This window comes from Macrosteles quadrilineatus, unplaced genomic scaffold, assembly GCF_028750875.1.
Source record: "Macrosteles quadrilineatus isolate MER2022 unplaced genomic scaffold, UCM_ALF_1.0 Scaffold_3__2_contigs__length_128488019, whole genome shotgun sequence".
Lineage (NCBI taxonomy): Eukaryota > Metazoa > Arthropoda > Insecta > Hemiptera > Cicadellidae > Macrosteles > Macrosteles quadrilineatus.
In genome coordinates, this window is record NW_026542596.1 from 96,394,906 (window position 1) to 96,413,728 (window position 18,823).

At 36.5% G+C, this 18,823-nt stretch overlaps 2 protein-coding genes across 2 annotated transcripts in view; both read left to right on the plus strand.

The window, feature by feature from the left end:
* Window positions 1–5,984: 5,984 nt before the first annotated feature.
* LOC128989386 (apolipoprotein D-like) lies at window positions 5,985–14,744 on the plus strand. The gene is made up of 6 exons (XM_054411276.1): window positions 5,985–6,068; window positions 8,088–8,204; window positions 12,434–12,573; window positions 13,251–13,339; window positions 13,559–13,654; window positions 14,477–14,744. The coding sequence occupies exons 1-6, from the start codon at window positions 5,985–5,987 to the stop codon at window positions 14,629–14,631; spliced, it is 681 nt and encodes a 226-aa protein (XP_054267251.1). The 3' UTR covers window positions 14,632–14,744.
* A 2,164-nt stretch (window positions 14,745–16,908) lies between these two features.
* Window positions 16,909–18,823, plus strand: part of LOC128990681 (trichohyalin-like) — a 28,210-nt gene continuing 26,295 nt past the window's right edge. The window contains exons 1-2 of the mRNA XM_054413191.1: window positions 16,909–16,925; window positions 18,157–18,322. Of these exons, the coding sequence (XP_054269166.1) occupies window positions 18,159–18,322 (164 nt within the window). The 5' untranslated portion in view covers window positions 16,909–16,925; window positions 18,157–18,158. The remainder of the gene's footprint in view (window positions 16,926–18,156; window positions 18,323–18,823) is intronic.

The window sequence follows — 18,823 nt, forward strand, 5'->3', positions numbered from 1 at the left end:
GTGTTTGTTTCCAAACCTTTTCTGCAAACCAGCACGATTTCTTAGTTATTAGTGAAATAATTTTCACTTTTTATTTTTCTGTGGTTATTTTGTCGTTTTGAATCCTAATAATTTTTATAGGTTACTTACATAACAACTATTTAAATTGTTAAAATGAATTAAATAGTGCCTAATTGATAGTACAAAAATCTGACATACAATTTATCTCTGAAAATAATATTCAAGTATTTGTCATCACTCTGTATACGAAAATAGCCCATTTTCCGTACAGCTGAGATCTTCGAAAATCGTCAATTTCCATACACCAAAAACAAATAGTGATCAGCTGACTTTTCCTGACATAAACATTACTTTCGATACACAAGCAATACTTTGCCTGACATCAACAAAGTTGCAACTTAAGTCCCCATGGTTTTTTTTTAGTTTCATGAAGTCGTTTATGCCTCGCAGGGGATACCGGTGCAATAAGCGCCCTGTGTACTGGTGGACTGCCGAGATTGCGGAATTGCGTCGAGCGGCATTGAGGGCCAGAAGACTTGCTACCAGGGCTAGAGAACCCCTAGACAGACGGCGTAAGTCGGATGCTTATAGGGTGGCTAGGAGGTATCTTCGTCGAGCCATCAATCGGAGTAAACGCAGTTGCTGGGATAAATTAAGGGACGATGTTGATTCCAACCCGTGGGGCCTGGGTTACAAACTTGTAACCAAGAAACTTGGAACCCGCTCTCCACCTTCCGTCATGGACAGGGTCACTATGGAGAGGATAGTCGAGTCCCTTTTCCCGGCTCACGCGTTGCGCCCACTGCGGGATTATGGAAGGGTGGACGACGTCCCACTTTTCAGCTCTGAAGAGCTGGTGGCGGCCGTCATATCCCTGAAGAACAACAAGGCTCCTGGTCCCGATGGGGTGTCCGGTGAAGTCCTCAGGAAGGTTTTGACTACCAACCCCTTGATCCTTTTGAGCATGTACAACGCCTGCCTGGTTGAAGGGGGTTTCTCCTTGTGCTGGAAGACAGCTAGGCTTGTGCTTGTTGGGAAGGGCAAGGGAGACCCAGATCTGCCATCCTCTTACAGACCTCTGTGTATGTTGGATACGGCTGGCAAAGTCCTCGAGAAATTGATCCGTTCCCGGCTAAATTCAGCCGTTGTCGTTGCTGGGGACCTCTCCCCTCGTCAGTATGGATTCAGGATGGGGCGATCAACGATTGATGCGATTGAGGAGGTGAAGCAAGCCGTGATGAGAGCTGAGGATTTTACCCACTACTCTCGCAGGGTTGTGCTGCTCGTAACGCTCGATGTGCGAAATGCATTTAATTTGGCGAGGTGGTGCGATATGCTGGATGCTCTGGAGAACACCTTCCACGTGCCGGCATACCTCATGCGCATCATAGAGGACTATCTTCGGTTTCGCCTCCTAACGTATGACTCTGCGGAGGGCCCGCGGACGATGAGTGTCACTTCTGGTGCTGCCCAAGGTTCCATACTCGGCCCAGACCTCTGGAACGTCGCTTATGACAGCCTTCTGAGGTCTGAAATGCCTGAGGAAACGGTCTTGGTTGGGTACGCAGACGACGTTGCAGCTTTGATAGCTGCACGTAGCGTTGAGCTGGCTCAGCTAAAGCTAAACCGAGTTATGCGTACCATAAACGCATGGATGGCAGATCACGGTCTCTCGCTTGCTCTGAGCAAAACCGAGATCGTGATTTTGACAAAAAAACGGATTGACACCATCGTGCCGTTGAGGGTCGGAGCCGTTGAGGTTCAAACTGTTCGTTCTGCCAAGTATCTTGGGGTCATGGTAGACAGCAAGCTTAGCTGGCGGGATCAGATCTTCCGTACAGCGGACAAGGCCGCTAGGGTGGTTTCTTCTCTTAGCCGGTTGATGGCCAATGTCTGAGGGCCTCGGTCCAGTCGTAGAAGGCTGTTAATGTCTTCGGTCCAGTCCGTACTCTTGTACGGTGCGGAGGTGTGGGCAGACGCACTAAATAAGGAGGCATACAGGATGCGGCTCGCCCGAGTGCAGCGTCAGGCAGCACTGAGGGTAGCATCTGACGGGACACGGCTTTTTCCGGTCGTACCTGTTCAGGATGGGCAAAGCCGTGTCACCCGACTGCATATACTGCCCAGGCATTCTCGATGACGTGGAACATACATTTTTCCACTGCCAGCGCTGGGAAAGGCCCCGCCTGGAGGCTCAACAATTAATAGGACTGCTGTCGGTGGACACGGTCATACCGATTATGACGGGGGGACAATTGGAACTGTGTGTCACATTATATCCAGGGTATTCTCCGCGCCAAGAAGATCGACCTTGACCGGGATGCGGTGTAGGTCATTAAGAATCTAAATGCCAGAAACGGTGCGAGCCCTGAGGGCTTAGGTCACATGTTGGCCTGACTTGAAGTAATGTGACAAACAATTCCAGGTCTGTGTCCAACAGAGTAGAGGGGGTTTTTTAGTGAGTAGTCTGACAATTTTCAGGAGTCTCACACTACAGGCTGGCTACCTGTGTGCGTAAAAGCATTAAAAAAATAAAAAGAAAAAAATGTACCAAAAACAAATAGTGATCAGCTGACTATTCCTGACATAAACATTACTTTCGCTACACACGCAATACTTTGCCTGACATCAACAAAGTTACAACTTAAGTCCCCATGGTTTTTTTTAGTTTCATGAAGTCGTTTTTTTTTCATCGTGATAAAAATTATCGTTCAATACTCGTCACGAAAGTCCTAGTTGTGAATGTACTATTTCACAGATGTAGCTATTATAACCATACACTTTTACTCTGGAAATACATAGTAACTAGTAAATAAACAGACAAACACAGGGAAATTGTTTTATGATTTAAAATAAAGAGAAAATTAAGAATAAAGATTTCCCCAACACGCTTTGTCGACTAGATACTCACAATTTTGTTTTTCATAAACATTTTGGTTTGAATTTCTCCAAACATTTTTGATGAGACCTATTTAAGAAAAACATGAAGTCGTGTGTGGGTGATAGGTGACCCATGGTGTCTTCAGGTGTGTTATTCTTTCTTTGAATTTTAATTTTTAATGATTTTCAAAATAACGGTTCAAACAATTTTGATTAAAATTGAGTATGTTATGGCCCTTTTAACTCTGGACAAAATGGTATAACCTCCAATACTTTCAAAATTACGGTTCAAAAACTATTTCGACTTTCGTGGTTTTTGGCATAAAATACCATAGTTACTACCACACTTACCTATCATAAGTGTTGTTGACCAGCTAAAGTGAGAATGTATATGCCATATTGCTGATGCCCTGTATATGCATAAATGAGACCGAACCAAATATATACACGTAAATCGCACAATCTATTACAATATTAGAAATACTATATTCACAAACTAAAGAAGTTAAAGAGGAGGAGAAATCACTTTGTCCCCCTTACTTCTTTTCTATCAAATTTTGAAACAAAGTCCAAATCTTTAAACAGCCCCGTCGTTAATGATCACCCTGAGATTAAAATATGTTTTATGGCCATGACCTAAAAAACCCCACCTATTTGATTTCACGTTCCTAAAACAGCAAATTACATTTCGAAAAAAGCCTTTTTCGTCACTCTGTATTCGAAAACATCAATATCTATACAATATATACACAATCTATGTTGAGATCTTCGAAAATCGTCAATTTCCATACACCAAAAACAAATAGTGATCAGCTGACTTTTCCTGACATAAATATTACTTTCGCTACACAAACAATACTTCGCCTGACATCAACAAAGTTAAAACCGAAGTCCCCGTGGTTTTTTAAGTTTGATGAAGTAGTTTCTTTTTAACGTGATAAAAAGAATCGTTCAATTCTCGTCACGAAGTCAAGTCCTAGTGGTAAAATATACTATTTCACAGTTGTAGCTATATCCATATACTTTAACTCTGAAAATACATGGTGTCCAGTAAGTAAACAGACAAACACCGGAAAATTGGTTTGTGATTTAAAATAAAGCGAAATTCTAGAAAATCAGCTGACTTTGCCTGACATAAACACTACTTTCGCTAAACAAGCAATGCTTTGCCTGACATCAACAAAGTTACAACTGAAGAAAAATGAATAGATTACGAAATTTCAGACATTTTTTAAAAGTTTGATGAAGTAGTTTTTTCATCGTGATATAAAGTATCGTTCAATACTCGTCATGAAAGTCCCATTTCGGGGCGAAATACTGTAGTGTTTTACATGCGAGTCTAAGACTAGCATGGGAAATACTATCGAGCCCCGAAATGGGTCACTTTCGAGACTAGTAGTGAAGTAAACTATTGTCATATTGCAGGGACAACCTTTTTTCAAATACATGCCTTGTGGTGGTAAATGATTTTTGTTTTATTCCTATGGTGAGTCGAGGTTCTCACTTTTAAAATAAAATTTAATGATTTTGATCGTAGGTACGAGTTATTTTTGTTCTGTTATCGGCTGAATTGCCATTTAATTTGTATATGACAAGATGACACGGGTAGATCTTAGTCGTAATATACCATATAGTAGAATATCATGGAATCATATGTTGGTATATAATAGACAAACGATGTAAGCTATTTTGGGAGATAACCTATTGACCCGTTCACAAAATTTAATCTTCCCACCACTTTTTTGTTTAATGTATGTTGCAGCTGATCGAAGTTTTTGACAAATCTCAGATATGTTTTAGTTGTAGGATCAAGGCGTCGAGGGGATAAATTTCTTCCTCTAAAACTGCCTAAATTTTGTTGACGGAGTTTGTTTTACGAATTAGTTAGCTTGAATGTAAAAATGTATAGTTCATCATACCTCACAGCAATCTTGCATTTTCAAACTTTGCTCGTTTTCCTATTGCGGCTTCGTTGGAGTTCGTGAGTCTTTTGACTTGAGCTCGTGCCGAAAGAAGTCACTTTAGGCCCTAGAAATGAAATCATTATATTCTCAGTAAACTTTTCTAAACCGGTACAGAATATATATTTGCCTCAGTACAATCAGGACTCATGTAATCGTGATGAATTTGACGCTACACTAAATTATTACAGCACAATGTCAACTTTGTTTTCATCATACTGTCTGGAAAACAGCAATTTTAGTTCTCTAAAATCGTCCGCAAAATCATCGTTTTTGGGAAATTTCAAATAGGGAACAGAAAAAACATATGGTAAATTTTTTGGTTCGCCAACCACACGATATTTTAAGCTATGTTTGTAAACAACAGAAATGTAAACATTGATGCCGACTTTATATAACCCCATTATGTGGTCTAATTCTGTAACGATTAGAAGGTTATTTTCACAGTATGATGAAAATAGTTGCCCATCACACGGAACAAAAGTGTCTTTTTGGTAAAAAAAAAAACCACTTCGCTCCTAGTGATGAAATTACGACAGTTATTTTTTAAACTAGCCTTTTCAGTTCAGTTCTTAGAATTAACATATTCACTTTACAGCATGCATTGTCTTTTTACTTTACAACACTAGTAACGGACCAATAAGGTTCAAGGACTGAGAGAAATAAAGTAAAATGTTAATGCTTCAAATATCAACTTATCAGCTTTTAAGATCAATTCAATTAATGAGTGATTGGTACAACGAGTCGTTGCATCAGTGGCGATGAGAGGTTTGAAAACATAGCCTCTCTTAAAAGTTATGAGTAGTAATTTTTAGTAATTAAATACTGTCTTAGGTAAAGTAGTGTACGCAACTTGCGTAAATTTTCTTTACGTAATCGTTGCGTAAACTACCATTTAAAGTTGTCTACTACAATTATTATTAGTAGTAAACATACTCGTATCCCCTTGAAGTGTAACTCAAACTGCTCAACGAAAATATCCTACCTTGTTATTTTCAACCTGGAGTTGTACTTTACACTTATCCGAATACTGTAATACAGGATGCTATTAAATCCAATGATTACGCTTTTTTGCGGGTTTGTCTCTTTGCTCGTCTAGCTCTCTACAGAGAGTTGGGTCGCGGTGGAAAGGTACCCGGTGAAATGCTCTTCCTGAGCCTTCTGACCCACAATCCTCCGTTAGTCGTTCTCCGCGCGCACCCGCACCCGCACCCGCAACCACCCAAGGTAGTACTCTCCTTTGTCTTTAGATTTTTAGATCTATGTTTAGCATTATAGTTTTAAATAAGATTTTCCACTCAGAAAAGGCTAAAATGTGAACACAAGTTACTAACTCTATCTAAACATTAAGAGAGCTCCAATGTTTGAGCGTTTTATGAAATTAACATTTACTTTTAAGATGCTTCATGTTTAAAGTGTTAAGTACTAACTTTAAGAGAAAATCCGAGAACCGATCTGATTTGTATTATTTTACCAAAAAACCAATTGGGAAATTTGTTTTTACTTGTGAAATAGACAAGTTTGTTGTTAAATTTATGAATATTATGACGCCAATGTCAATAAAACTAGATCTTAAAAGAACAATACAAGTACTAATAATGTTTCATAAACAATTTTAATTTAGTTCCTTTTTATACCGATTATACTCAATTCTTCCATTTTATGGTTAGTTGTTCCTCAAGCTTTTAGTGAGATAACAAACACACTAGAGGTAATTAGGATTACTCCTTTACACGTTTATAAGAAGTACAATATGTTTACACTACTTTTGTAACACTTTTGTGAAAAGTTATGGGATTTGGAATCTTTTTCTGTCCCCAGTAAAAAATTAACGTTTACATTCAAGACGTGTTATGTCATTACAAACTATATCGGTGCTACGGCCTAGTAAATAGTATATTGGTAAGAAATTTGTCTTATTTATTTACGTTCTGTTATGAATCAAATTGGTATGCAATGACACTGGATGTAACTAAATTCAGTAGTTAGTAACATCGATACGGGTATTTTCAGCAGTGATAGTTAATTATGAATCCGGTAATCGATATAAATTACACTATGTAAAAACAATAAACTATCATCTTATACGAGTTAATTAGTATATTACGAACCAGGGAAAGTAAGTGATACATTATACTAAATTAGATATTGAGAAAACATTATTTGTTTTCGTTCTAATCTGGTGATTGACGACAACAATACTAACATAAATATTTGGTAATTGGAGTTGACAATATCCGCAGTCAGCAAGTAATTGATATTGTCGATACCCAGTAATTATATCGATATTGTCAGACAGATCCGGTAATTGTACCCAGAGTACTTGACCTTGATATGTAGGACCTCAACCACAACCAGGACCCGGTCTTGTGGTAGAAAGCTTCGGGCTTATCACTTTCACCGTCTTATCATGACCTCGGGCAAGGTCGGGGCCGCGGCAATGGGTCTTGTCAAAAATCTTATACTTTGAAGTTTGGAAATATTAGATTGGGTGACAAATAATCTGTGTAAGATCAGTAACATGGATGTATTATTTGTTTAATTCCACGACATACTGTATTCTTTGTTTTAAGCTATTGTTTGGTAGCAAAAAACTTATGTTTTATAATTTCGTCATTGATGAGTAAACACGCGTTTCGGAAGGTTTGTGAATCAGGATCCCACTCCCACACTTAGTGAGGAAGTGGAAGGGGTAGAGTCTGATTAACAAGATGATCAAGAAGACGATTGGTTATGTGTTAACATTAACAAGATCATAACAAGTTACTACACAACCCACATTTACGAGTAATTTCAATGTTTCTTGTTTCTAGAAATTGTGTTTCCAGTCGCTTTTTGGTTTGGGTATGATATTATTGTGGCCTATATTCATTCCCACATTAAGCACGGGGCAGATTCTACATAACAGATCGTTGTAAAGCTTATGTTTTACTAACAAGCAATTTCCACAATGACCCAATGAACATTGACTTTATTCACCGACTCAAAATCAAGCTAAATACTTTGTGATAACTCCCACTCATGGTTATGTGGAGTAAAGAGTAAATTACTACCTCAATATGAAAGACCTTATAACTGAAATTAAGTTATTTACTATACGATACTAGGTCTAATTGTTTTCCAATGCAAAATATTGTAGTTAAGGAATTATGAGTCAAAAAAGGTTCTTTTAAACCTATATTAAAACACACATTAAGTTTTTGACACAATGCACCGGTTTTGACTGTGAATGTACTTATTTTCCAGACCATGCTGTTACTATGCTGTGTCTTGCTGTCGCTAGCTCACCTGGCTACAGCCCAAGTACCGTTCCTGGGTCCCTGCAGCGCAGTGTCTACTGTGGAGAACTTCACTCTATCAAGGGTAACTACAGTAGTCAGCTGATTTTTAAATTATTGCTTTATATCAATACTACTCAGCTGGAGATACAAGAGGTAGCACTGAATGAGAGAATTGCGAGACGTCGGCCTACAGTTGTACTAACCAAACAATTCAAACTAATTCGTGGCCAATGAGCTGATTCCCCTAGTTGGTACCAACATAACAAAATTAATAGCATTTTATAGCAGAGTTGCCTTGTCATTACTACCTAAAAATTTTTTCTAGCTCAGTGATTAATACCAATGTGAATTCATTATTCTCTAGTTGTAAACAATGAACAAAGCGAGTGTTTATAACGTATTGCAATCTTGACACATACAGGGTGGGGCAATGAAAGCGCCCCAATTTATAAGCAGTACAAACTCAATAATATTCACCCTATGGATATAAATAGCACATCAAAACACAGCTTATATTTTGCCATTTTAACTTAACAAAGTCATATTTCCATTTCTTGAGAGCGAAATCCTGCAAGTGACGTCCTTGTCCTACTTGACATTAGGCACTTGAAAACTCCATCAAATACTCCTCCAGCATTTCTTCAGGAATCACTTTAGTTCTTGGACAATTCTTAGCTTCTGTTCAAGCAAATCTGTGGGGTGACTTTGAAAAACTTCGAACTTCAAGTAGCTTATTAGAAACCCCCCCCCCTTCCAAAAAAGGAGCCAACGTAAAGCTTTCAACAACAACAGCTTCCTGGCAAATCTCTTTGGACTTTGAGTTACTGCGGCTCGCACTCTTTCAACATTTGCTGGTGTACAAAGAATTTTGCGGCACCCACCGATTATTTTTAAGGTTTAAGCGTTTATCCTAAATAATTTTACCCAGTTCACCATTGTTTTCCAATCTGGAACAGTGCCATGTTGACCAAGGGTGGAATGTGTTCCAAACAATCTCTGGGTTTTTGCACAAGAACCACTATTTTAAAAATAGGTTTGCACATCAAAATCTCATTGTTAATAGCCTCGGGCATAATATTTACTAAAATGGCATAGTTTAATTGATGTTTTAAGCACAGCTGATCATTCGTTGTTGCAACAATTAACATGTGACAGCTAAAACAAATTGTGGCGATCTCATTTTGTATAGTACCGTGAAATTTCAGATTAAGAAAATGAGTCGAAACCTGTAGAAAGTGGTTTTACCAAGCCACCGGGAAAGTAAGAGTGATCCGTCAAAAATCTCTAACTCTCTCAGAAATAGATTTTACAGTTATAAAGACACAACTTGAAATAGCTTACTTTCTACAATGGTGATTCTCACATTTGAATGACAAGTAACAAACATTCAATGCGTTTAACAGTGGACAAAGTTTAAGGCAAGTTGAAAGGGTAATTTCCTCGTGGTTTAGGCACTGTAGGCCTTCTATACCTGAATGGAATTATTAAACCAGTATTTGCATTATTGAACAAAAAAATAGGTTTTATAGTTCTCTGAAGACAGGTATGTAACAAACGTTGGGCTGTGACTGAACAAAAGACGAAGAGAAAACGAAAAAAAATTGTAGAAATTAATACAATATGAAAATAGCAGTAAGATTTGTTCATTTTTCGTTTATGACCGTAGAGCGAAAAAGATTTGCAATTGTTTAAACGACATTGATTTTTAAAGAAACTCCTCGTTAGTAAAGTGAATTCAGATAAACCATGCATTGAAGTCGATCTCAATCAATAATTTGACGAGATTTGTACTAGGTACCTTTATCCTTTGTGGAAAAAGTATAGTCCCTTTCTACTAAGTGGGCTAAGTATACTTTAAAATCCCTTTTTTGATGTTAATACAATATGAAACCAATAATGTTAAACCCAATAGAATGTTAAAGAACCAAAAGAATATGACAACATACCTTAGTGTAGCAATAACATCAATTACTTGATATTGACACATCATGAATGAGATGTTTGACCATAATTCTTCAATTTTAGTTAAGCCTCTTTACATGTAGCTTACTATATAAATTGAAACTTTGAGCAATACTAATAAGAAGCTTCCTTTAAACACACATAACGCTAATAAATAATGCCCAATACATTTCCTTCATTTCCACAATCTAAATAAAGCACCACAAACATCTTTTGTGAGTAAATAAACAAACACCACACCAGTTAATTACATTGGCCAGGTGTTTTATTAAATAAATTAAAAATGAAATCAAAGCACGTCAGACGTAGCCCATTGGAAATCGGCCTGTGGAGCAGAGGGGCAGAGTTCCTAAGAAATTTGTCGATACCAACAGTTTTCGTCAAATCTACTCACTCTAAGCTTCATTTTAATATGCCTTTATTTTAAATTCATTGCATTATTCGAATTGCCGTTTACATAAAATTTGATTATATCACTTTAACATATTTGCAGGTCCACTTTAATAGCTGGTCCATGTAGATGGGATGTCTACTTCAGTATCCAAATAGTCTATTAAAGTGACGTATCACAGAGAGTTTTCATGGACCGAAGACTTGTATAACTGCCTACTGAGTGGAATCCGAACCACATTTTTTCCTTGTAATTTAAGAATTGGTCTAATTATCAGGATAGTACTGCGGATAGTCGTAGTACTCACTATAAAAAAATAGTGCGGACGTTAATCCACACCAGGGAGCATCGAATCCACAGTGCATCCCTATAAATATAATACAGCATTGTCCCTAATTGACAGCAAGCCAGTTTGTTTGTTTTGATAAAACCTCAAATACATTCAACTCAACCGCTTTTAGCTAAAAAAATCCAACTGTAGGCCCAACTGTTTTTTGTCGAGTTTTCGACCACTGGACGATCTCTAGTTCATATTATAAAAGGAAATAAAGAATTTGGTCAGCTGTTCTTACTAAACAAGTTAGTTCTATGATATACAATAGCATTAAAAAGTTAAAAGGTTTACCAACAGGGTGCAGCACTATTATTTTTGACATTTATGACAACAGCTAATTTGAACCATGAACCAACTAACACAATTTTACTAAGCATCCACAACCTGTGAGGAAACTGTGTTTCTAATTTCATCACAATCAATGTCAATTTTCATCAAGTATGACAATTTCCAAATTTAGTAAACTTGCTAAATGATATTTGGCAAAGATCAGGTATTCACATTTGTGTTGTATTTTGTACTCGTTGCTACTAAATACAGAGACGGGACCAAGAGTACTTAACTATTTGTCACTCGTCAAAGTTTTACTTTTGGTTACTATATGATTACAATTGATTTTTCCCAAAATATGTACATGATTTAATATGTTTTATGTAAAAAGGTCACTTTACAATTTAAATACGATAAACTCATTCAATCGTATTTTAAATGCTCAGAATCATTTACTTTTAGTATCAGAAAATAAAAATATGTTTATCTTATTTTGTTCATTGACCACTAATTCACTGATCGCATTTAATGTTGTTGCTTAAAAGGAAAGAGTTGTATTTAACACGTTCGCTACTGAAATAGTACGAAACAATTTAAGTTAGCGCATGGAAGCAAATTAAGGTTATCTGATTAATTATAGTGATTATAAGCCAATCATCGGTCTCAGGTAAGAGACACGACTCTCGGCTCTTTAAAAAATCTATTCTATACCATCAATCATTATTAGACTGTACTGTTGCTTATAATCGGAGTAGTCAAGTAGCTACTCAAAAATCACTGCGAGTATCAACAGATACAGAATTTTCCTAGTAAACAACCCCTTGCTTTAAATCGCAACAATTTACATTAACTTATCACTTATAAATCGTATTTTCTTTTAGTTTAAGCAACATTTGTTTTTTGTCTCTTGATAATTTGTTATTATTGTTTAATAAACACACTTCTATAGATTTAGGCTCAGTGACACCTAGTGGTGACTAGACGAACTGTTGCGCGCTTTAGTTACGGGGATACATGTTAGTAGCGCTAGCGTAGTCGTCAAACGCAGTACGTTGTCGCTATTTACGCGACAACGGCTTGTAGACGACGGAACAGTACTGTAATATAAATTTTATAGATGTGATTGAATTTAACATGAATGAAAACGTTGCATGAATACTACTGGTGTAAATAACTTGTTTGGATTAACAACCAGATTTTGTGATAACATCTAAATCCCATTCACGAAAAACCCATTTGGCATTTCTTATCAAATTCCAGCGTGTCAGATACTGATTTTCAGTTATGTGGTGGTGGAAAAATAGACTCTTGTATTAATTTGACCTCTAAGCTGTATCAACTGTATTGTCTGCAGTACTTGGGTCGCTGGTACGAGGCGGAGCGTTACTTCAACCTGATGGAGTTCGCTGGTAAATGTGTCACCAACAACATCACCGACACCAGCACAGACAACAACACGCAGCTGGTGATCCTCACCAAACAGACCAGCTGGCTGTGAGTTACTGCTCGAAATCGAGCAATTCATATCGTGTAGTGAATCGCTGCCAGAAAATACTCCTAATAAAAGGACACCTGTCAACTACTTACTAAATTTTGTCGGTCAAACGAGTATTATGTAGTTAGAATCTGTATTTGTAAAAATGTGACATATCCAACATTTGTGAGACGTTCTATAAACGTAATATAGCAAAATTACAATATTATATTTTCGTAATTATTGTTATGCTGTTATGACTCGTGATTAAAAAATACTTGGGTCAATCCTTAGGCAATGTTTCGAAAAGCCATTTATTTATGGTTTGGTTTAGTGAAAATTCTAGTAAAATTGTTTAACAGTAACACACAGTGGACGATTTTTCATAGAAAATCGTATCTAAGAAGACATTATTTTATTTCGTAGATTTGTTCGTACATGCCACAATAACAATCGTTAAAATGGAACTATTGCGGGTACACAGGCCTGATCGATAAAATATTACCAAAATCTATCAAACTAATTTCTGACTGGTAAAAAGGTCTTTTATGGTTTGACAGCTGTTTGAACTTGATTTTACTCACGACAACAAAATCTGATTGTGTATGTTTCATGTATGCTGTATATAAATATTTAATTGTATTGGTTTTGCTTGGTGGTTGTTTTCATTGTTTAACTATAACATTGTGTGTTACAGTACCGATATAAACTCCTCAATGAAGGGGCAGATGAGGCCGACGGACCAGAGAGGCGAAGCTGCCAAGATGATAGTCCGATACCTGCCAAGTATGTTAACATTTTGTGTCTTCTTTGACAAATTTAATATTTTACTATCTTTATATTTCTGGTACCAAAAAATTCTTACCTGATTGAAGTTCTAATGAGAATGTCATCAAAAACACTTCAATTGAAAAAAGTAGCTATGTACAGTTTTGATCAAAACGTTTTTAGGTAAATCTTTAATCGCGTATAAGACTTGTAATGTTTTGATTGTGTGTGTTACAGTGGACCTGTCTGTAAATCACTGGATTCTCGACACTGACTATGACAACTACGCCGTGGTCTACTCATGCGTAGACATTGGTTCAGTGCTCAGCACGAGTGAGTATTGTTTATTAAATATATCTTGACTGCAATCTGATATTTTGTCTAATGTTTAGAGCGTGGGACTTCAGTTCCTAAAGGTCTCGGGTTCAAATCCTGCCAAACCACCAATGGATTTTATCCATGTGATAATGCCGCAACCCTCTAGGACTAGCCTGAAGTAATGTGAAAACAATCCCAAGATCTGTGATTCTGTAAATAACAATACCTACATATTACGGTGTTACAAACATAAGTACTGGGTTCTGTAAAACCAGGTTATGCATAACAAAATAAGCATAAAATATCCAGTGACATTTTTTTCTTTTTCAAATTAGTTTAGACACTATCCGCCATTATGTAATTTGTCTGAAATAATTAATAACTTGAATCATTTTGGAGTGTAAAAAAATTGGTCCAGGACAATTTAGCTAAAATAAGCTCAAAACAGCGTGATTCCACTATTCTACTGAACAGTGTTATAATGAAACCAGGTCAGCAATAAAAAGGTTATACGACCCAATTTAAGACAGTCTCTATACTGCAGCTGTATAAACTATGGGGTTAGCTGGCCAAATAGTTTCGAACTTTGTTCTGGATGCCCAAATTAAAATCCCACCAAACACCAAACTTTTGAATAATGTCACGAAACAGCGTTCGAAGCCTAAAATAGGCTGTAGCCTATGTAGGTACTTGAAAAAGGGTTTCTAAGGCGAAGGAAACTTTTACCGAATTAGCAAATTCTCCACCAAAGGCTGGATTTGAACTATGTGTGTTGACACCACTAGCTTTTAACTTGAAACATTTACCGTTTGGTACACTCCACTCCTATGTCTGCAGGGAACGCGTGGATCCTGACCCGGGACCGTTCGCCACCGCTGGAGGTGATGGAGAAGGCGTATTCTGCTATAGATCGCAACAACATCTCACGAGCGTTCTTCATCAGAGTTGACCAGAGTGACCGAAGCTGCCCGGAGTATGCGGTCAAGGAGTAACGCTGTACACCCAACCTTCACTGCAGAGAAGAAATAAGTGAGGGAAAGTCCTTGTGTTTCTTTTTGTGGATCAGGTCTGCATAATTCAGAAGCTTAATCCTGGAACGTTAAAAAAACGCGTTGTTTTCATCGAGCAAGGAATGGTTTTATTAAGATTCGCAAATATTTATGAAAGTGTACAGCTTTGTCACGTTTAAAAAAAAGATAATGGCTGTCATAAAACTGGCAAAAAGAGTGCCGCTTCATTGTAACCATTAAAACTTGTTCTTCACAGTTATTGCTGTGAATTAGACCTACCCTCGTACTTGAAATCATTCATAATGGTGAATAGATATCAAACCAGTAACTATAGGAATACTCTACGATGTTTAACATTAAAATGAATGGTATGGAATAAGTTATGTAATAATTTGGATTCTGTGTGTAGAGGGTTCATCCAATTGCAGTTTATTCCTATCGAAGATTATTTTGGCTTGAGCTACAAGTCCGGTAACGTTTTAGTGTGTTTGTGGTAAGTTTCTCTATTATTTAAAATTGGTGGTTAAATAAACTTTTCGTTAATTTTACAAAGTGGTTTTGACTGGAGTAAATAGAATTGCATAATAGAGGAATTCCGAGAAAAAACATCTAACTGTTATTGGTTAGAATAGCATAAAAGTGGAAGTGCAATTCAAGACTAACTACTAGTAAACATTACGTTCAGAAACACGCCTTTTAGTAGCCTTAAGCTGATCCCAATTGATCACAAACTTTTACAAACTTTACAGTTTCAAGCAGAGTAGTGTTAAAAGAACTAATTAAAAAAAACTATACTAAGGATTGGTTATAGTAATATTTTGCTCTGTTGATTATTCTATGTTACTAAGTAAGTAGGCTATGTAGTCTATGTATGCTTAGTAAGACTCATTGAGTATGTTTTTTTGCTAGTTACATAAGATTAAGAGAAAATTACTGTAAATAGTTAAGTATTTATTTTATTTATTTAGTTAAGTAAAACTTTAATGTACTTTATCAAAATGTAAATTAAACAATGTTCCCCAAAACATGTATTGTTTGGTTACAAGAAACACCTGTACTTTGCTTTTGCAAGATTTTGGTTCAATGATTGCTTCAAATTCCTCTGTAAGATAGTTTTACTAAAACAGGTTTTTATCTGAGTCACTAATAATCAAATCAAATGAATTAGTTTCGTACACTATTCAATTCATTTATTTATTAAATGCCTATTTCTTTGGGGTACGACCTTTTTGAAGACAATCTTTTCAAAGATTATTGTATAAAGGTTTAGCTTATTGTATATCTAGTACAAAACACATACAAGAAGAGTCCGTGAAACTTCTTTGGATCATGTTTCACAAAAAGTAATGAACATTTTTCTGTTTAAAAAATTTACGAGCAGAATAAGCAAAAGCTAAACTGCAGGTAATTTTTTCCATTAACGAAGAGTCGAATTTACTTTTACATTACACTTGCATTTAAAACTTAGTTAATAATCAACTAAAGCCCGATCTATATTAGAAGGATTGGACAATAGACAATGACAATTCTCTTTATTTAGTTTCTTTCCTTAACGCCTTATCATGCAAAAAAACTGTTTACAAATTACCTCAAAATAAATTATGTTAAATTTAAAATAGATTCTACAGTACCAAACCTTCAATTTAAAAATACACATATTTAATTTTTGGGGCGGGGGGAGGTTTATGCCATCATAATTGTTTTGTTGTGTTGTTGTTGTTGGTTTTTTCTTGAAAACAGTCCAACACTGGTCTTGTTGCTATCTAACCTCGCCATTTTGGTATATACCATTATAAATTGTTTTTTCAATGCATTTTGAGATTTTAAATTAAATTCATAACGCAATAGATGGAAAGCAATGACTAATATTTTCAAACTTCATATTCATTACTCATTCTTATATTTCAATTTAAGTTCAAAAATCTATAGAAAAAATAACAAAATCAGAACATAATTTTGTGCTTATCAGAATACTATGAATTTTTCTAACTCAATTCGAAGAATCATATAAAGTCAAAGAAAGACACTACAAGGCGTTTACACTCCATTCGCTTGAGTGGGGCCCAAGAATGGAGGGATGAAAAAGAGTGATAACCACGTTACCCGACCTTGTGGTTATCAGTGATTGTGCGGCTGCAAACAGCTGATAACGTTATGTCCCTTAGGCTCGCCCAGCTGTGAGATTGAACACCTGCGACAAATTGTCTCCCAGGGTATAAAACAGCTCCGGTCCTGCCGCGCGCCCAGAACCCACCCCAGCGTCCTACAAGCAACAGGTAGGCCAGTAGGTGTTGTGATGTACAGTTGTCGAGTTTGTAATTTTTTTTAAGTAGTGTTCTTTGATGGAAGTTGTGTATAATGCCTTCTTTCTGTTTTTTTTTTTTTTTTTTTTTTTTTTTTTTGTTAGCGTGGTTGAGCCTCAAACGAACAAGCTTACAAACACACAAATTTTCACATTTAAAATAATATGTATAATAATTGATTATGAGAATTATTTTATTGACTTGTTTAATGCATGAATTGATATCAATGTTTTAAAAACCCCTTTTATTGTAAAAAAAAATACTAATTTTTGGAACCCATTAGTTTCTATTGCATTGAGCTCTCAGTTTCTATATTAACTGAGAGCTATTGAAAACTTAAAACGCCTTTTATTCAATGCTTAAATATAACGATGGTTGCGCGTAACATAAGCGAAAACGTAAGCGAAGTCTTAAATTCGGACAACAATTTGTATAACTAAACAATAAGCCTATTGCGTTTCCGACGAATTTTATGAAACACACAGCCTTGCATTATTTGTATGTACATAAAACCTACAAAGGTTTATGTATTACAATAGTATTAAATTTAAATAACATTGCCGGTGAATTGCGCTTTTTTAGCGAATCTCTTACAGTGCTACCTTTGACTATTGATACAACTTCTGTATCCAATAGTCAATGGTACTAAACTCCTGCTTTTCTTTTACAAATACTTCTCCTGAACAACTGAAGCGATACGCGAGAGATTTAACACAGTTATAGAACCCATCTACGGGAAGGTTCTTCTGAAATGGTACGAATAGGACTACAGGGCTTTTTCCTTCATGAGTTTAAACTTTTGTGAATTTAACATGGGCATTATGGGTTTATTGATCGCCATAACATTATTTGAAAGATAACAACAAAAAGTAAACAAAAGAATCATAACTCACCTATGTTAGTCAACGAATCATCTAAACAACCACATTACAAATACAAAACAAAAGAAAAGAACAATCGGATTAATGTAGTTGAGCATAATTACTACAAAATAATCCAATTACGTGATTACCAAATTCCACATTCCAATGATTTGCCGTTTAGGGTCGCTGGAATTGCACCATAGACTTTATAAACTCCATTTAGCCATCCCATTTATGTGAATCGTATAAACCACAGCACGGCTGACAGTCTATATTTAATTCTGTCCATGGTTCTACCTTGCCTTGTAATCATTTAATTGTTTTGTGTATTGCATCTACAGCCATGCGTCGTACTCGCCTGGTGATCTTGCCTGGGGCGCGCTGCCTCACTAGGCTGTTCTGCCTGCTGCTCTACCTCGCCTGTCCCAACATCTGTGCTGAAGGTCTGGAGCAGCCCGAATGTCGCCTGGCGGACTACAACATGCCTGTGCTTGAAAACATCGTGCTGTGAGTTATAGTTTTAATAGTCTACCTACTCACATAATATTATTTGAGATACCCGTGTGCATTCTTACTGTGGCCTTGTGCATCCAAACAGCTAAGGGATTGCTTGTTGGTGGTAATTATAAATTATATTTATTATTTCCTTAATTACTAGCAACTTATCTTGACTTCAATCAAGCCGTATTATAAAGGGTGATCAAATTAAGGGGGGGGGGCACCGTCATCGCAAACTATCAAAGTACCCGGACTTGAAAATATATCTGTTACGAATTTGGTACAAAATCTTCTTTTGGAGGAACGAAAATCGAGCAAAGTTATGATACAATTTATTTGGTGACATATAAAACTAGTGTTTTCCGTACCCCAACCTGAAATTGGTCAATAAGTCATTTACGAAGGTAGTACTCTATTTTTCTTTTAGTGGTACAAAAAGGCACGAAGCACAGCATCATAACGTAGTTTTCTTTTCTAAAATTATTGAGCTTGTGTTTCTGGCGTAGACCT

What these genes read in the sequence shown, in the direction of transcription:
- LOC128989386 (XM_054411276.1), top strand. Translation starts at nt 5,985, where the DNA reads ATGCTCTTCCTGAGCCTTCTGACCCACAATCCTCCGTTAGTCGTTCTC. An exon ending in ACCAAACAGACCAGCTGGCT is followed by an intron (nt 12,574 to 13,250) that starts GTGAGTTACTGC and finishes TGTGTGTTACAG; the next exon opens with TACCGATATAAACTCCTCAA. An exon ending in GATAGTCCGATACCTGCCAA is followed by an intron (nt 13,340 to 13,558) that starts GTATGTTAACAT and finishes TGTGTGTTACAG; the next exon opens with TGGACCTGTCTGTAAATCAC.